We start from the raw sequence: 19,719 nt of genomic DNA on the forward strand, positions 1-19,719 counted from the left end.
GTTAAATCTGAGCAGACCAATGACCATATGTGCTTTAGAGCAACATGATACAGGGTTGCATACAGTTGAGGCAATTTGTCAGGGTCTGTGTGTCTCCTTAAGTCACTCAAGTATTCTTGCCTAGAGAATCCTGTGGACAGAGGAGCCTGGTGGGCTGTGGTCTATGGGGTTACACAGAGTTGGACACGACTGAAGCGACTTAGCATGCATGCATGCATTGGAGAAGGAAATGGCAACCCAGTGCAGTATTCTTGACTGGAGAATCCCTAGGACGGAGGAGCCTGGTGGGCTGCCATCTATGGGGTTGCACAGAGTCGGACACTACTGAAGCGACTTAGCAGCAGCAGCAGCAGTGTGTCTCCTTTGGCCAACTGAAAACTGGCCATGTTTTATTTTCTGTGGCTGAGATGGATATGTCAGGATCAGTTACCCTTTTTAACCCAGCTGCAATTTCCTCTGACTGAGACCCCAGCGAAGAGGACTGCTGCTGCTGCTAAGTCACTTCAGTCGTGTCTGACTCTGTGTGACCCCATAGACGGCAGCCCACCAGGCTCCCCCGTCCCTGGGATTCTCCAGGCAAGAACACTGGAGTGGGTTGCCATTTCCTTCTCCAATGCAAGAAAGTGAAAAGTAAAAGTGAAGTCGCTTAGTCATGTCCGACTCTTAGCGACCCCATGGACTGCAGCCTACCAGGCTCCTCCATCCATGGGATTTTCCAGGCAAGAGTACTGGAGTGGAGAGGGCCCTGATTCCTGTGTGATTTCTTGATTTTGAGTTTTCATGGAACTAGAGTTTCCCTCCGGTCACTTTCATCTGGGGCTGAAATTCCTCCCGCGGTTTCAGGCCATGGAGTTGATTTCCCCTGGCCGTTTCCTTGTGTTTGGAAAGATGCCACTCTGCTTCCCATTCAGTCGCCTGGCCCCTCTCTCCACTCTCCCTTAGACACATCACTGCAGTTATGCTTTTATCAGTTTCTCTGACCGTGAAACAGGCAGGAAGACACTCACGGATAGACCTGCGATGAGAACTGGGTGAGAAAGTGGCTGCAGGGCCCCATCCCCACCCTGAGCTCAACACACCACAGGTGCTCTCAACTGTCAGCTGCTGTTCCCTTTCACCTGCTCCTGTGAAATCGAGGTTTGCACCACATTGGGAACCTCAAACTGGAGAGAATGTCAGTGCACTGGCCTTGATTTCAGAGGCTGGATTCTCAGAGTCGGCCTCTTCCTAGCACGGAAGTTAGAAGGAGGGTGCCCGAGGAAAGGTTTTCCCGTTTTATAGACATATCTGGGAAAAGTGGCTCTAACTCTGTCCCTCCTTCCCTGTGGGTTGTTGAAGAGCTGAGAAGGATGTCAAGGTTTTCTGTGAGTGACACAGACCTTGGTCAAGTCATGGAGTCACTGATGCACAGCCCAGCCTTTATTGACACACTTATGGATCCTGAGGCTTCCAGAGAAGCTGGAACCCCACCAGGCTGGCCACCGAGAGAAGCAGAGCCAGGACCTGCAATGTCCACTCCATTCCCAAGCCTGAGATGAGTTATCCTCATACCTCCTTGCCACCAGCTCCCAGAGGCTCCAAGCCAAAATGGAAGGTCCCTATCTATCTGCTGGGAAATTCTAAGGAGGCCGCATGGGCAGATGAAGCCAGCGAACTTTGAATATACTGTGATTCATATTAATTTGTATCATCTGGGCCACCAGATGCAAAGAGTTGACTCATTGGAAAAGACTCTGATCTGGGAAAGATTGAAGGCAGGAGAAGGAGGAGACAGAGGATGGGATGGTTGGATAGCATCATTGACTCAAAGGACATGGATTTGAACAAACTACAGGAGATAGTGAAAGACAGGGAAGCCTGGTGTGCTGCAGTCCATAGGGTCGCAAAGAGTAGGACACGACTGAACAAATAACACTTTCATTACACTTTGGGCTCTGGAGCTAGACTGCCTCCTTATACTCCCCTCCCTCCCTGCTATCTCTTGGCCATGTGCCCGCCACCTGCTTTATGCCTACCCTTCTCCAGCTGCAAAATGAGGCAATAAAAGTAGCTGGCTCACAGGATGGATGTACAGACTAAATGTCATACAGCGAGTGCCCTATAAAAATGAAGCCTAATAACATCAGCTCCCTGCAAGTCAGGGCCCCACAGGACGCACTGGAGAGAACCCCAAATACACCACTGCAGAAAGTAACCCCTTCCTTCATCTCACAGAGCTTGTTCTACCAGACAGTGAGCCCCATGGGAACAGGGACTTTGCTCCCATTCTATCCCCAGTACCCCACCCAGTGGGGATGTGGAATAAGCACCTGCTGGACACCTGGATGAAAGCATATGTAGCAGAAAGAGCCCAGAATCCAGTGGATGGAAGATCAGATTTCAGGTCCTTCATGTTACAATTAAGAGCTGCAAGAGCTCAGGAGGAAGAAGGAGGAGGAGGAGGAGGAGTACCTTAGAAAATGTGATGGGTAGGGGTTTGAGCAATGGTTCTCAAGCGGGGGCGATCTGCCTCCCAGGTAAAGTTTGGGGCCATTTTTGGTGTCATAGCTATGGAGGTGCTATGGATATCTAATGAGTAAAAGGTCACAGATTCTGCTAAACCTCTTACAATGTATAGAACTGTCCCCACATCAAAGAATTGATGTCAAGAGTCATCAAATGGCAATAGAGCTGAGGTTGAGTAGCCCTGGATTAAGGAAACATGATATAAAACCCATAAAATCACATACAGTCATTATTAATAGTATTACTAAATATAGCATGTGCAGTATTTGATTATTAAAATGTAACGTTTTCAAGGGCTCCAAAGGTAGCTTTAGTATGATTTTAAATGTTTAAGTTCTTTACAAGATGAAGCAGATAGAAAATTCCTTTCTCATCAGGGGCTTCTTATACTGCAAAGCTTTGTCAACTGCTATTGAAAAGACCTTTTGGAAAAATCACCCCTGCTCTGATCTTTGGCTAAAATTGGAAGACAAGCCCCATGGTGCATTTCTCAAACTAATGGAAGCTCAGCTGCCTGGGTCCTTGGAAGCCCGGACCAGTCCCTGGAACCAGATGCTCCACCTCACTCAGTGGCCTTTTGCCAGCTGAGACCATGATCCATTAATAACTGTGTTTCCAGAAAATTAGGTAGTGCTAATTTTAATTTTGTTCTGTGTCTAGAAAGTGAGGTCCAGAGAAGTCAGACCTAGGGCATCTCCTCGACGTTTGCACAGTGGTCCAAGCAAGTCTGTGTCCCAATCTGTACCCTTTAGGCCTCAAGCATCCTGAGGTCATAGGTCCTGCTATATCCTCTTCTGTGTCCCCAGGTACCAGTCCAGGATTATGATGCATCTTTCAAAGGACCAATGAGAATCTTCCATGGGAGCTGATGCAATAGGTGCCCAGCTCATGTCCCCCTTAAAGCCTAGGACAGTAGTCCCATGACGCAGGGGGACCTTTGCTCTGCCCAAGAGCTTCTTCTGGTTGAGGAAGCACACCTGACCATGCAAGAGGCAGGTGGCTGTGCAGGGTGTTTGTGTCTTTAGTGGCATCCTTCAACACATGAGGGCTCAAAGTTGCAGATGAATGATTCAAGGCAAAGGAGGAAGAGGACTAGAGGGTCTGCCATGTCTGTCCATCACCGACGTCATCTTGGGCCCATTCAGTTCCTCCTGTCCTTCCACTAACCCTACCTAGGACTGTGCTGTGCAATAAGTCTCTTCTCCATTGTCAGTGGATTTGTAAAGAATGTGTGTGTGGGTGCTCATTTGTGTCCCACTCTTTGTGACCCCATGGACTGTAGCCCGGCAGGCTCCTCTGTCTGTATAATTTGTCAGGCAAGAATACTGGAGTGGGTTGCCATATCCTCCTCCAGGGGATCATCTTCCCTACCCAGGGATTGAACTCTTCTCTCCTGCATTGACAGGCAGATTCTTTACCACTGCGCCACCTGAGCAGCCCCTTTGTAATGAACAGATATTGTTTAATGATCATAGATATTATTTAGCTTCCCAGATGGCGCTAGCGGTAAAGAACCTGGCTGCCTTTGCGGAAGATCTAAGAGACGCAGGTTCAGTCCCTGAGTGGGGAAGATTCCCTGGCGGAAGAAATGGAAAGCCTCTCCAATACTCTTGCCTGAAGAATCCCAGGGACTGAGAAGCCTACAGTCCATAGAATTGAACAGAGATGGACAAGACTGAAGTGATTTAGCACACAGCATAATGATCATTAGGTCCAAGTAGCATCTCTGCTCTGTTAGTCTCCAAATAAGGACAAAGACCTTGGCTGACATATTTTTGGCACCCACCCATCATAAATCAGATAGGGTCTTGACTTAGGAACTCAGTTTCTGTCTCCAAGCACTTCCCTTCATAACTGAGCTTAACTATAAAACTCCTGATGGTCCCTTAGAAGTATGGAGTGCAGCTGGGGATGCTTCCAGATTGCCATATGCCTGATCCAAGTCGTTCGTAAGTTACCCATACAAAACTTCCTAATTCTGCTTTATGGAGCTGCCCTCCTGCCTCACTTTTCAGTCTCAATATACAGTGTCAGTTTGTTGGGCATTTTTCATTCCTTCTGTTCTTGGGGACATTTTTAGAAGGGATTCTTTTGGGCTTCCCAGATGGCTCAGTGGTAAAGAATCTGCCTGCCAATGCAGGAGACACAGAAGACTCGGGTTCAGTCTCTGAGTTGGGAAGATCCCCTGGAGGAGGAAATGGCAACCCACTCCAGTATTTTTGCCTGGAAAATTCCATGGACAGAGGAGCCAGGTGGGCTATAGTTTATGGGATGGCAAAGATCTGGACACAAGAGAGTGTGCACAAACACCCGTGACTCAGCCAAGAACTAACTGGAGGAGGCACAGTTTGGGTACATGGGTCTCTAGGAGAAATTCTCAAACCCTGAGGCATCAGAATGACTGGAAAGATGTAAACTGTAGAGTCACAGGCCCATTCTCTCTACTTCGGATTCAGAAGGATGCTGTACTTGTTTCCTAGGGTGGCTGTAACAGGTGTCCCCACCTGGATAGTTCACAACAACAGAAATGTATTGTCTCACAGTCTGGAGGCAGAAGTCTGAAGTCAAGCTGTCAGCTGGGTTAGCTCCTTCTGGAGGGGCTGATGGAGAATCTGTACCAGGGCCCCTCTGGCTTCTGGTGGCTGTGGGTCATCCTTGGCGCCCCTTGGTTTGTAGATGCATCACTCTAGTCTCTGCCTCCATCTTCACACAGTCTTCTCTGTGTGTCTGTGTCTCTTATCTTCTTCTTAGGACATCACTCATATTGGATTCATGGGCTTCCTTGGTGACTCAGGGGTAAAGAATCCACCTGCCAATGCAGGAGATGTGGTTTCTATCCCTGAGTCAGGAAGATCCCCTGGAGAAGGAAATGGCAACCCACTCCAGTATTCTTGGCTGGAAATCCCATGGACAGAGGAGCCTGGCAGGCTGCAGTCCATGGAGTCATAAAGAGTCAGGCACAACTGATGGGCTGAACATGCATGCATGCATTTCGGATTAAGAGTCCTCTGTTCCAGTATGATCTCATCTCAGCTAATTATATCTGCAACAACCCTATTTCCAAGGATTGGAAATAAGGTTATATTTTGAAGTCCTGGTGGCTAGAACTTCAACATATCTTTTGGGAGGTCATAGTTCATCCTATTTAACAGAGGCAGCAACTCTAAATGCTAACAACTCTCACCCCAGGAGTTCCTGACAGGAACCCCTGTGACCATGGCACTTCCTTCTAGTTCACCTTTGCAGCACCCTCTGCAGAGACAAGGGCCTGCCCAGTGGCTCAGTGGTAAAGAATCCACCTGCCGTGCATGAGACACTGGAGACACGGGTTTGATCACTGGGTCGGGAAGATCCCCTGGAGGAGGGCATGGCAACCCACTCCAGTATTCATGCCTGGAGAATTCCACGGACAGAGGAGCCTGGTGTGCTAACACCCACGGGGTCGCAGAGAGTCGGAAATGACTGAAGCATCTGAGCACGCACATAAGACACAGAGGAGATAAGGTCTGTAATGACTACGCAGGAAGTAGGAGCAGTGTGTTTCAGGCGGACGGCCAGGCCTGCAGAGACCAAAAGGAGAAGGAACTGCCAGAGGAGGCAAGAAGCGGGCAGCAAGGTCCCAGTGGAGCATGAAGGGAAGCTTGGCTCGGTGTCTCAGTCCCCTCTCAGCATCCCACTGGCCACGTGGCTGATGTTGGAAATAAGGTCTTTAATTTTCCAGCTACTCCAGTGTCAGCAGAACAGGTGCTTCATAAACAGGACCACAGAAAGGAGTGCAGGATGCATGGTGCCTATCTCGCTAATATAAAAGAGATTTTTGGAAACCCCTTTCACTCATGCTCCTAGATGTCTACAGAATCATGTTATTCTCCAAGAGTGATAAAAATGCATCTACAAAGAGGATTGTACAAAATATTTATGACACCTTAATTCCTAATAGATAAATTCTACAAACAGCCCAAATGTCCACAAGAAAAACGGATAAACCATGTGTGTACTATTTATATCAGTTCAGTTCAGTTCAGTCGCTCAGTCATGTCTGACTCTTTGCGACCCCATGAATTGCAGCACGCCAGGCCTCCGTGTCCATCACCAACTCCCGGAGTCCACTCAAACTCATGTCCATCGAGTCGGTGATGCCATCCAACCATCTCATCCTCTGTTGTCCCCTTCTCCTCCTGCCCACAATCCCTCCCAGCATCAGGGTCTGTTGTAAGGAGTCAGTTGTTCGCATCAGGTGGCCAAAGTATTGGAGTTTCAGCTTCAGCATCAGTCCTTCTAATGAATATTCAGGACTGATTCCCTTTACAATTGACCGGTTGGATCTCTTTGCTGTCCACGGGACTCTCAAGAGTCTTCTCCAACACCACAGTTCAAAAGCATCAATTCTTCGGCACTCAGCTTTCTTTATAGTCCAACTCTCACATCCATACATGACTACTGGAAAAACCTTAGCTTTGACTATATGGATCTTTGTTGGCAAAGGTATGTCTCTGTTTTTTAATATACTGTCTAGGTTGGTCATAGCTTTTCTTCCAAGGAGCAAGTGTCTTTTAATTTCATGGCTGCAGTCACCATCTGAAGCAATTTTGGAGCCCCCTAAAATAAAGTCTGTTACTGTTTCCATTGTTTCCTTTCCAGTTCAGTTCAGTTGCTCAGTCATGTCTGACTCTTTGTGACCCCATGAACCATAGCATGCCAGGCTTCCCTGTCCATCACCAACTCCCTGAGTTTACTCAAACTCATGTCCACTGAGTTGGTGATGCCATCCAACTATCTCATCCTCTGTCATCCCCTCCCTTCTCCTCCTGCCTTCAATCGTTCCCAGCATCAGGGTCTTTTCCAATGAGTCAGCTCTTTGCATCAGATGGCCAAAGTATTGGAGTTTCAGCTTCAGCATCAGTCCTTCCAATGAACACCCAGGACTGATCTCCTTTAGGATGGACTGGTTGGATCTCCTTGCAGTCCAAGGGACTCTCAAGAGTGTTCTCCTTGTTTCCTTTTAGCAGATGAGAAGTTGCAGCAGGGTGGTTATGGGTGGCTGTAATGTGGGTCCTTTCCCGGGTACATCATGGAGCAGGGATAGGGTTTGACATGGAGGGGTTGGCAAGGTACAGGACAGCATCCTTGTGGGGAGAAGCTGGGGGAAAGACACTGCTCCCAGCACACCTGCCCTGACAGGTAGCCTATTAGCTTCAGGGCTACTGGGGAGCAGAGACGCAGGGACAAAAGAGCAGAAACCTCTGTCAAACCCACGCACATCTCCCCTTTCCCATCTTCTTCCATGCCTCCCGCTTTCACATATGGTCATCCTGACCACCCCCATCTGGAAGACAACTTCCATCCTCCATCTTTATTTTGAGAACTCCTGTTAACGGTGCCAGCCTCACTTCAACTCCACAACCACAACTCTCATGGGGGTTCTCAGTATAGCTGGGTGATCTTACTACATTCACCTTTCCACGTAAGAAAGAACATCTGATTGGTCAAAGCCACTATATAGTTGGGTTTCTGCTAAAAACAGCCAGATGCCACCTGACAACACAAGGAGGGGTATCTCATTTTCATTTTCTTTTTAAGGGAAACAACTTGGGTTCTTCAGGTTCCAGATGGAAGCGTCTTCTGACACACAGTGCCACACACAGTGTGATTGCTCCCTGCTCGGGTCTGTCACCCTCTGCATTTCACAGGCTCCCATTTTCCACCCAGGTACTCTTTGAGGATGCTACAGTCCCTGCCTAAACCACTGGAGGACCCGAGCCAAGGCTGCCTGGAGCTCATTCTCACTGTGGTCCAAAATGCCCAAGCTGGTTTCAGCGGAAGTTCCCAGGACTGACTGTCTACCGTGGGGAAGGGACCATGAGCCTCAGAGCAGACAGGACCACAAGGAAATGTGATGGGCTCTGAAACCTCTTATAATCCTAGCCCTCACCTGCTCCAAGTTTCTTCCCATCCTGCTGGGACCAAGGACATGATCAGTGTGGGTGAGGCTGTCTGAGAGATGAGTGATGTTGATGAGTGAGTGATGTTGTCTGGCTTGGTGTGTCTGTGTTTGTGTGTCTACTAGCCTAGATTTGTAGCCACCCAGGACAAAGGACAGGCTACTGCCTCCTTCATCTCCCCCAGCGCCCACTGGGAATGGGGCCCTGTCCAGCCCATCAACCCAAACAGCCCTCCCCAGGGCCCTCACACCCTGCTGCACCTCCCGCCCACCCCCTGGCATACTCTGGGAATTCAAGCTTCTAATCCAGCTGCAGGTGCCCACCTCTGCCAGGCCACCTTGCTTCTCTGTGTATTGCCCTCACTGATGGACCTCCATGCCCTGGCCTCCTCGCCCATCAGGGCACCGCCAGGCATGGCACCTCCAGGAGCTTCCCTGACACCCAGGCTGAGCTGTGTGCCTGCTGCAAAGTCATGCCTGGGCTGCCCTCTCCCACAACGTGTGGACCCTCTGTGGCTGCTACCTGCGAGAAGCCGAAAGTGGTGGAACACGGGTGAACACATAAGGGTCAACTGGGCATGTGTCCATCTGGCCCTCCTGTAGGGACGGAAGTGGATCTGATTGTCTCTGCAAGCCCGAGGCCTGGGTGAATGACTAGATAAATGGAGCTATGTGCTGTGAGTCCTGCCTGCAGGGCCTCGGCTCCTGTTGTGTGAGCCCACGGCCCCTTGAGGCCTCTCTCTGAGTCATCAGGCACTGGTGGATGGACCCCCAGATGGTAACATGGGTGGGACCAAGCCTGAGCCTCCACTTCCTCGGCTGCTGTAAGGGCAGTCATGTGATCAGGTCAGTCATGTGATCAGGTCAGTCATGTGATCAGGTCAGCCCCTCCCACCTTACCATCATCCTGTCTCCTGCCAGTCCACAATGCTGGGGTCCTAGCACAGCCCACACCACGTTATCCCATCAAATAATGATAATCACAACAACAATCATAACAGTTATCCTTTTCCTGAATGCTCCTACCACGCCAGGCCTTGAATCAACCTTACAGCAACCACACGGCAAGGGCGTGATTTCCACTTTGTCGTTGCTGACAGTGAGGCTCCATGATGTTAAGCGACCTGCCCTGGGTTGCTCTGGCAGCAGCAGACCCAGGACTTGATCCAAGGCAGTTTTTCTCCGGGTCTCGGGCGTGTAGCCATCTGCTGGCCTGCCCCTCCATGCCAGCATCCTGTGTGCCATCAGTCCTGCTGTGGTCACCCCACTTCACATAAAGACCCCCGGGGCCCAGAGAGGTGAAGTTGGAGCCTTGCTTGGGCCAGACGGCAGAGGCAGGATTAGAATAATGGGGTCTGCCTGCTGGTTCCCTTCCAGCATCGTGGCTGGCTTCATGGGGTTTGGGGGCCTTGATTCACCCAGGGAGACCATGGGTCCCTTGAAAGGGCTCTGCCCAGTGGATCCTGGTAGCATACTTACTTCTCTCTGTTGAATATGATGAATTCCTTCCGCACAGTCTCCAAGCACTGCTGGAGGTGTCCATTCTGTCAAAGAGCACAGAGAGGGGACCGTAAGTGACGACGCATCCTCCCCAGAGTGAGGACGACCAGACACTGATCTAAATAGGATGCTTGGGGATGGGGACAAGCTAAGCAGCTGGAACAGCCCTGACTGTACAGGCGACAGTGTCATGGGGAGGTAAGGGCTGACAGAAGAAGATGTTTTTCTACATGTTAAGCCATTAAATGCAATGTCAAAGTCTTGTTAAAATGGGCTATGAGTTGAGTTTGTTTGTTTGTTTTTACATTTTGGCCACATGGAATGTGAGATCTTAGTTTCTTGACCAGGGATCAAACCTGCACCCCACTGTGGTGGAAACACAGTCTTAACCACTAGACCACCAGGGAAGTCTCTGGAATATGAACTGAAAATCAGGACCCTGGTTTCCTGATCACTTGAATGTTCATGAGGCCTGACTGAGCAGCACGGTGGGGGAGGGGGATTTCAAGGCCGTCACACAAAGATGCTCATTCTCCTCAGGAACAGGAGCCAAGGACCACGGTCTCACAAATGTTCTAACTCACGTCTCACAGCTGCCTGGATGCAGGATGGACGTGCACGTGTCTGCAGGACCTCCATCCGCTGTGGGCCCACGTGAATGCCCACCCAGGCCTCCCCTGGTCAACTTCTGCATTAGTCCCAGCACACAGCCTAGGGTCCACAGTACTTTTAGGGGCTACAGAGATATTTTTTTCAAATAAGCTGAAAAGAATGAACTTTTAACACCGAATGCTATATTTGTCTTCATAGCAATGTAATCATAAATTGTAATGTTTAATATATTTTGATGGAGGAAGGGAAAGTTGTGGGGTGAACTGTGTCCTCTAGAAAGATGTGTTGTAGAAGCAACCTAAATGTGCATTGACAGATGAATGGATAAAGAAGATGTGGTGCATATGTACAGTGGAGTACTCCTCAGCCATAAAAAGAATGCTGTAATCCCATCTGCAGCAACATGGATGGACCTAGAGAATATCATACTGAGTGAAGTCAGTCAGACAGAGAACGACAAATTCCAAGTGATATTAGTTTGTTGTTGTTGTTGCTGATTATTCAGTCATGACTGACTTTGGCAACCCCATGGACTATAGACTGCCAGCCTCCTCTGTCCATGGGATTCTCTGGGCAAGAATACTGGAATGGGTTGCCAGGGTATCTTTTCTATCCAGGGATCAGTCCTGAGTCTATTGCATTGCAGGCAGTTTCTTTACTGCTGAGCCACCAGGGAAGCCCATGATGTTACTTAAGTGGGATCTAAAATATGACACAGGTGAACTTATGAAAAAGAAACAGACTCACAAGACATAGAGAACAGACCGTGATTGCCAAGGGGGTGGAGGTCGGGGAGGGAAGGATTGGGAGGTTAGGATTAGCAGATGCAAACTATTAAGTACAGAATGGATAAACCACAAGTTTCTGTTGTATAGCACAGCGGGAACTATATTCAATACCCTGTGATAAATTGCAATGGAAGAGAATACAGAAAAGAATGTATATATTCTTGTAACTGAATCACTCGGCTGTAGGGCAGACATTAACACAACATTGCGAATCACTATACTTCAATAAAAATAAATAAATTGAAAAACACATGTTGAGGTCCTAACGCCATGTACTGGTCAATGTGACCTTATTTGGAAACAAGGTCTTTGCAGATGGAACTAGTTAGGATGAGGTCAACCTGGAGCAAGGAGGGGGGCGCTTCCTAAATTTGATGACAGGTGTCTTTAAAAGAGGACTGTGTGAAGACACAGAGAGACACAGAGAGGAAAATGCCTTGTGAAGATGGAGGAAGAAATGAGAGTGATGTAGCTACGAGCCAAGGGGTGTCAAGGGCTGTAGGCCACCACCGGATGCTGTAAGAGGCAAGGAGGGAGCCTCCTGAGAGCCTTTGAGAAAGCACAGCTCTGTTAATACCTTGATTCTGAACTTCCGGTCTGTAGGATTGTGAGTGCACACATTTCAGTTGTTCCAGATCAATGTGTGACACTTTGTGATGATAGCCTAGAAAATTAATACAAGGACCCACAAAGGGTGGCCTTGGATGCCTCCACAGTATAACACCTTTGCAGAGGGTGTGGGAAAAAAGAAGAATGACTTTTTTTCTTTCTCTTTTCTGAGAACAAAGAAGATACAGAGAACAGTGAGCAGGCCTGAACATTCCGAGTTTTTTTGCTCCTAACTCTGCATGTCTGTAACTAAGTTTGCTTCACTCCTATTTTCCTTTGACTCTATGCTAAATACATCCTGTTTCTGGTATTCACCCGTACAACACCCTTCCCCTTGTAGTTACATATCAGAAAGAAGGCCGCAAGGCACCGAACTGCCAGACTCAATTACTGGGTTACTGATGCCAGCCTATGACTCTTTTTGAAACAATTCAAGAGGAAGAAATCAAGATCCTAACACATTAGTACCTCATCACCAACTCCTGACTTTGATCTTATATAAGCTCCTAGACTCCTCATGGAGGTGGGGGCGGGGGCACAGTTCTTGGAGGCACGAGCCTACTGTATTCTCCTCTCCACTGGCTGAGAATTAAATCCACCTTTCTATTATCTCCAGACTCTGTCTCATATTTTTTATTTAGCTTTGGTGGGCAGAGAAGGCCAAGATTTTGGCCAGCAACGGGTGCTGGGCTCTACTGGGCGCAGCACTGAAGTCACTTGGCATCGTTCTTGGGCTCTTGATCAGAGATACAGAGATTCCTGCACTAGGAAACCGTGCTAACGTGAATGATGAGAGCAAGAACGTATCGACTCAAGCGATGCTCTCATAGCATCCTGCTCTGAAAGATCACTTGTTTGATGGAGGCATTTGATTGACTGCAAACGAAGGCATTTGGGAGGGTGAAGTGACACGTCACACTCCCCGCCCACCCCCCTTGTGGCTAAGGAGCAGCTCAATCACATTCACTGGACTATAGGGTTCCTCTCTGTCAGGGTGTGCTCCCAAGACAGTGCTCACCAAAGGACAGCTGTCCTTAGAGCCATCTTTGGATCTGTTCTTTGCCAACCTCTTCTTCTTTTTATGAAGTGGTTTGGATTCAAGAATCATCTCTTCAAGTTCAAATGTGGGATCGCAGTTCAGTCTCCCTTTCTGAAAAGAAGTGGAAAAGGAAACACGGTTTGCCTTGGTTCCGCATCACTGATTTGTATTTTCATTCATTAATTCAATCACTCATTCATTCAATCACTCATTCAACAAGTAACAGTGAGCTACTCCTAGGGTGTGAAAGAAAGTTGTGAAAGTGTTAGTCACTCAGTCGTGTCAAATTCTTTGTGACCCCACAGACTGTAGCCCACCAGGCTCCTCTGTCCATGGAGTTCTCCAGGCAAGAATCCTAGAGTGGGTTTCCATTCCCTTCTGCAGGGGATCTTTCCAACCCAGAGACTGAACCCAGGTCGCCTGCATTGCAGGCAGACTTTATACCATCTGAGCCACCAGGGAAGCCCCCCCCCCCCACAGGGGACATATCTGCTCATTTCTGTCCTGATGATGAACACTGACACATTCTCACTGCACATGTCATTCATTTAGCCCTATAATCCCCACCCACCTGTTAATATCCACATGTTTCCTTCATCTTGTGTGTGTTCATTTCATGAGATTGAGTTCAGTTTACCAATCTGGTACTTTTCACATATTTTCTCATACCCTCCTCCTCACGTCATTACTACTTTTTATATTAATATAAATATCATTTTTAACAAATCCATTTAAAGATGCCATTTCTGGCCAAAAAGTGAAAGTGAAAGTCGCTCAGTTGTGTCTGGCTCTTTGAGACCCCGTGGACGGTAGCCTGCCAAGCTCCTTTGTCCATGAAATCATCCAGGCAAGAATACTGGGGTGGGTAGCTTTTCCCTTCTCCAGGGGATCTTCCTGACCCAGGGATTAAACCCAGGTCTCCTGCATGGCAGGCGGATTCTTTACCATCTGAGACACCAAATCTACCCAGTTCTCCATCCTGGCTACCAGGTGCCCTGCAGCTGAAGCCAGTTGACCCTCAGGCCTGCGGTCATCCCTGGGAGCCTCTGGGCTAGCTCCTCGGCCTCCTTCCTGTTGGCCTCCTTCATTCATCCTCAGCAACCACCTGTCCACTCAATGGTGTAAACCTGACACTTTTACCTCCCTGCCAAGAGCACTGCAGTGTTTAGAGGGCACAGTCCAAAACCCTTGTCATGATCTCCGGAAGTCTCCAGGGTGTAGACTGTGGTCCCTTCCACCCTCATTCCCTACTGTTTTCTTCTATTTTACTCTGCTCCAGCTATAAAGCTTTCTCACTGTTCTTTGGAAGCTTTTTGCTGCCTGGAGGTGCGTGATCTTGATATTCCCTCTGCCTGGAAAATTCCACCCTGTCTTTACAAGCCTGGTTCCCTCACTTGGTTCGGATTTCTGCACCTCTACCTAAAAGCAGCCTCTGCCTCCTTCTCCTTCACCCCGTTCTCTGTCTTCCTAGCTCGTTCTCTGTGTAGGAATTGGCATCACTGCCTGATGTCACGTTACACGGTTACTGGTGACTCACTGTCTTCCTCTCATGAATTTGAGTAAGCTCCAGGAGTTGGTGATGAACAGGGAAGCCTGGCATGCTGTAGGCCATGGGGTCGCAAAGAGTCGGAGATGACTGAGCAACTGAACTGAACTGAACTGTTATATATTTACTGGTAACTCACTGTCTTCCTCTACCCGACAGGCAGCTTGTGAAAGGGTGGCTCATTGACTCCCATTACCCTGCTCTCACCCACCCAGGGCCTGGATCTGTGCACATTGAGGGTGTGATTTAACAAGAAAAAGGAGGTTTTGTGCCCCTGAGGACTCACTACAGGGAGGGAAGCCACCCAACTGGACCGCGCAAATCAGGTCCAAATCCACGCCGAATCCCAGTGAAAGGTGATTCCTTTGGAGCTCAAATGATGTGGCCAGCAACCCCCCTCCCCCGTGCCAGCTTCCAGAGTGTTCCTGAATACCCAGGAGGGAGACCCTGCACAGGGCTGGATGTCATAGAACAGGACCTCACTCACATTGGGCACAAAGCCGGGTGTCAGTGCCTTCTCCAACACCGCATCCCAGTTCATGTCGGCCAAGTAGGGTGCGCTCTGGACGTCACCAAGGCTGGACAGGCGGCTCTCAGGGTCCTTGGTCAGGAGCTGCAGGCAATGAGCAAACGTATGCAGTTGGGCAGGACTGAGGTTCGCAGAGCCTCCGAAGATGGAGTCTTGGGAAAATGAAGGTGCCTCTGCTTCCACGTTCCATGAATGTTGTGCCCTGTCTGGGCTGCTTGTGTTGAAGCATTGTACATGCTCAGTTGCTAAGTCAGGCCCAACTCTTTGTGACCCTATGGACTGTAGCCTGCCAGACTTCTCTGTCCATGGGATTTTTCCAGGCAAGAATACTGGAGTGGGTTGCCATTTCCTTCTCCAGGGAATCTTTGTGACCCCAGGATCGAACCCGCAACTCTGCGTTTCCTGCATTGGCAGGTGGATTCCTGACCACTGAGCCACCAGGGCTGCTTATTGAAGTGTCACATATGCTTATACCTGTTTACAGTCAGGGAGGAGCTGAGAGGCTAGGCTTCCCCAAGGTCAACCAGCAAGGGCCTCTTTGGGACTAGCTTTTCAGCCTCCATGCTCCCCTCAAGGACTCTTACCCTGGGATGTGCTACCTGCCAATGATGTCTGCAGAGGCTTCCAATTAAAAATAAAAAGAATCAGCTGTCTCGTTTTGGAACGTTCAGCTTGGTAATGGGATGCATAATAAAATTTTCCCCTGGACAGCTATGAGGTGACCTCTGCAGCCTGACGGAGTAGTCTCATTTGTAGCCAAGATCTCATTTTTAGCTTCTCCTCAAATAGAGTTTCTGCTAATAAGGGGTGATGCAGTAAAAGGAAAAAAAATTAGCTGTATCGTATTACATTGCATCCAGAGGGGTTTTCAGGTTTCAAAACACTGGCTTGTCTGATGCTAAGAACACAGTGGCTACAAATGAAAGACAGGACCCAGCCCTGGGACAGCCACTCGGTAGCCATGTAGCTTCAGAGGAGCTGCTGACTGAGACAAACATGTTTCCTCTGAAAGCAGGAGGAATAATGGTAATTCTTCCACTTCTGGTTCATGATTAAGATGAGACCCAAAGGGGGTTGGTGAGGACCTGGGACACCTCTTGGCAGGATGGCATGCCCCGACGCTGGCAGATGGTGGCTGGAATCAGGACCCCCTCACCAGGCGGCCCTCACCGTCACTCCAGCTAGTAGGCTGGACACCTGGCAGATGCTACCTGCTGATCATGGGGGCCTCTCTCTAGGAGCTGCCCCCCCAAAAGGCAGGTGCAGATTTAAACATAGATGCTATTTCAATGCCTGGGGGTGAAGTTTATGGTTTAGGGTAGAAGCTAGTTCTCTGACTCCCTGGGTGTGCAGGAGGCAGTGTTGGCAGGTGGGTAAGGCTTCTGGGTGATTCCAATCAGCAGTTGGGGTTAAGGACCACTGATGTCTAAAATCCAGGAGCTCAATCTCCCCTTAAGCAATTTAACTAATGAGTAATTCCCCAAGTTGTCTACAGCAGGGGTCCACAGCCTCCAGGATCTAATGCCTGATGATCTGATGTGGAGCTGAAATAATAATAGTGGAAATAAAGTGCCCAATAAACCTAATGTGCTTGAATCATCCCCAAACCATCCCCCTACGCCCAGGTCCATGGCAAAACTGTCTTCCATGAAACTGATCCCTGGTGCCAGCAAGGGTGGGGACTGCTAATCTGCAGCAGTGGAAGGATTAAGAGCTGACATCTCGAGTTCAGAGAATGAATGACTGTGTTAGTCGCTCTTTGCAATCCCTTAGACTGTGGCCTGCCAGGCTCCTCTGTCCATGGGATTTTTCAGGCAAAGAGTTCAGAGAGCTTAGACTCAAGTCCTCTGCTGCCCTCTAACAGCCTTGCGGGCTTGAGTGAATAATTTTGCTTTTCTAAGCCTCAGTTTTCCCATCTCTAGTATAGGGGTAATAACAGGACTCCTCTCGAAGGGCCTGTAAGGACTAAATGAGCAGAGTATAGAACACAACATTCCCCCAACGAGCACTGGCTGCCATCCTCACAGTTCCTTCATTAAAGGTAACTGGTGCCCACTGAGCATGCGCACACACCTGCCGACCACACGCAAGGCTCAACCCTGCGTCTCGGAGGATTCTGAGCGAGTTTAGCCAAATGCCAGCTGCTGAAGAAGGGCATCAAAACCCACTGCCTATGCCAAACTGGAGCTTATCAGAACACAAACAACGGGGCCCACCCCGCCGTTTCTGATTCAGCAGGTCTGTGGTGGAGCCTGAGAAACCGCATTTCCAACGTGCTCTCCCAGGTGATGCTGGTCCAGGGACTGTACTTGGAGACCCACTACTTTATTCTACTAGTGAGAATTCCAGATGTTCAAGCTGGGTTTATAAAAGGCAGAAGAATCAGAGATCAAATTGCCAATATCTGTTGGATCATCAAAAAGCAAGAGAGTTTCAGAAAAACATCTACTTTTGCTTTATTGCCTATGCCAAAGCCTTCTACTGTATGGATCACAAAAAACTGGAAAATTCTTCAAGAGATGGGACTACCAGACCACCTTACCTGTCGCCTGAGAAATCTGCATGCAGGTCAAGAAGCAATGGTTAGAACCAGACATGGAACAACAGACGTTTCCAAACTGGGAAAGAAGTATGAAAAGGCTGTATATCATCACCCTGCTGATTTAATTTACATGCAGAGTACATCATGTGAAATGGCGGGCTGGATGAAGCACAAGCTGGAATCAAGATTGCCAGGAGAAATATCAATAACCTCAGATATGCAGATAACACCACCCTTATGGCAGAAAGTGAAGAACAACTGAAGAGTCTCTTGATGAAAGTGAAAAAGAAGAGTGAAAAAGTTGGCTTAAACCTCAAGATTCAGAAAACTAGGGTCATGACATCCAGTCCCATCACTTCATGACAAATAGATGGGGAAACATGAAAACAGTGACAGACTTTATTTGCTTGGGCTCCAAAATCACCACAGTTGTGATGGCAGCCATGAAATTAAAAGACACTTGCTCCTTGGAAGAAAAGCTATGACCAACCTAGACAGCATATTAAAAAGCAGAGATATTACTTTGCCAACAAAGGTCCATCTAGTCAAGGCTATGGTTTTTCCAGTAGTCATGTATGGATGTGAGAGTTGGACTATAAAGAAAGCTGAGAGCTGAAGAATTAATGCTTTTGAACTGTAGTCTTGGAGAAGACTCTTGAGAGTCCCTTGGACTGCAAGGAGATCCAGCCAGTCAATCCTAAAGGAAATCAGTCCTGAATATTCATTGGAAGGACTGATGCTGAAGCTGAAACTCCAATACTTTGGCCACCTGATGCAAAGAACTGACTCACTGGAAAAGACCCTGATGCTGGGAAAGATTGAAGGCAGGAGAAGGGGACGACAGAGGATGAGATGGTTGGATGGCATCACGGACTCGATGGACATGAGTTTGAGCAAGCTCTGGGAGTTGGTGATGGACAGGGAAGCCTGGCGTGTTGCGGTCCATGGAGTCGGACATGACTGAGTGAACTGAACTGAACAATTCCTAGGAAAAGTCAGGAGATACCCAATTTCTTAAAGCTCAGTGAGTTAAAAGATGATTTGTAAAAATTTTAAAGAACCATATACATTAAATATTTCTAATTATTAGAAGTTGGTAGCAGGGTGAAAAAAGTCTGAGGTCTTTGTCATCCCAGATTTTACTTCAGGCCACACCGCTCTGTCCAGCAGCTTTGTGATCTTGAAGTGAGATGGTGAGAGCCCTTCCGTGAGATGTTAGAACCCCGCTGACTTTGGTATTTTCACCACTGTCCCTCCATTCGTCCTCTCGTTCCTTAGTCGGCTGGTCTGTTTGTTTCTGCACTGAGTGACCAGCTCCCTGGCCAGGTAGACGGGCGGCTGCCCCCTTACCTTCTTTAGCAGGGCGACCATGCCCTTGCACCACGTGGAAGAGTAGTGGACACGCTCCACCTTGAACATGTTAAGGATCTCGTCGATGGGCGTGGCCGAGTGGATTTCATACGGTCTCTGCAACAAGGGACAACAGACAGCATCAGAGACGGCCATCCACACGCCAGACACAAAGAACAGACCTGCGGTTGCCAAGAGAGACAGGGTAGGGGAGGGATGGACTGAGATTGGGATTAGATGATGCAAACTATTACATATAGAGTGGATAAACAACAAGGTCCTACTCTATAGCACTGGTAACTATATTCAATATCCCATGATAAACTATAATGGAAAAGAATGTATGTATCTGTATCTACTTAAATCTATGTCTATATATGCATAACTGAATCACTTTGCTGTACAGCAGAAATTAAGACAACATTGTAGATAAATTATAGTTCAATAATTAAACTTTGGCCACCTGATGCAAAGAGCTAACTCACTGGAAAAGACCCTGATGCTGGGAAAGATTGAGGGCAGGAGGAAAAGGGGACGACAGAGAATGAGAGGGTTGGATGGCATCACTGACTCAAAGGATGGGAGTCTGAGCAAACTCTGAGAGATACTGAAGGACAGGGAAGCCTGGCGTGCGGCTGCAGTCATAGGGTCACAAAGAGTTGGACATGATTTAGTGACTGAAAATCAAAAATAAATAATATATAAAAAAAAACTGTGTCAATATGAGGGGTGGTTTATTCTTTCCCTGCAGGTAACAG

At 48.3% G+C, this 19,719-nt stretch overlaps 1 protein-coding gene across 2 annotated transcripts in view; it reads right to left on the reverse strand.

Moving 5' to 3' along the window:
* The window catches only part of STK32B (serine/threonine kinase 32B), a 405,107-nt gene that overhangs the window by 18,393 nt on the left and 366,995 nt on the right, over positions 1-19,719 (reverse strand). For both annotated transcript variants that reach the window (XM_027545017.1, XM_027545015.1), the window contains 4 exons: positions 18,962-19,078; positions 15,028-15,153; positions 12,974-13,105; positions 9,926-9,990 (listed from right to left, as the gene is read on the reverse strand). In XM_027545017.1, the coding sequence (XP_027400818.1) occupies positions 9,926-9,990; positions 12,974-13,105; positions 15,028-15,153; positions 18,962-19,078 (440 nt within the window). The remainder of the gene's footprint in view (positions 1-9,925; positions 9,991-12,973; positions 13,106-15,027; positions 15,154-18,961; positions 19,079-19,719) is intronic.

Source organism: Bos indicus x Bos taurus, chromosome 6 (assembly GCF_003369695.1).
Source record: "Bos indicus x Bos taurus breed Angus x Brahman F1 hybrid chromosome 6, Bos_hybrid_MaternalHap_v2.0, whole genome shotgun sequence".
In the NCBI taxonomy this organism is placed as follows: Eukaryota; Metazoa; Chordata; class Mammalia; order Artiodactyla; family Bovidae; genus Bos; species Bos indicus x Bos taurus.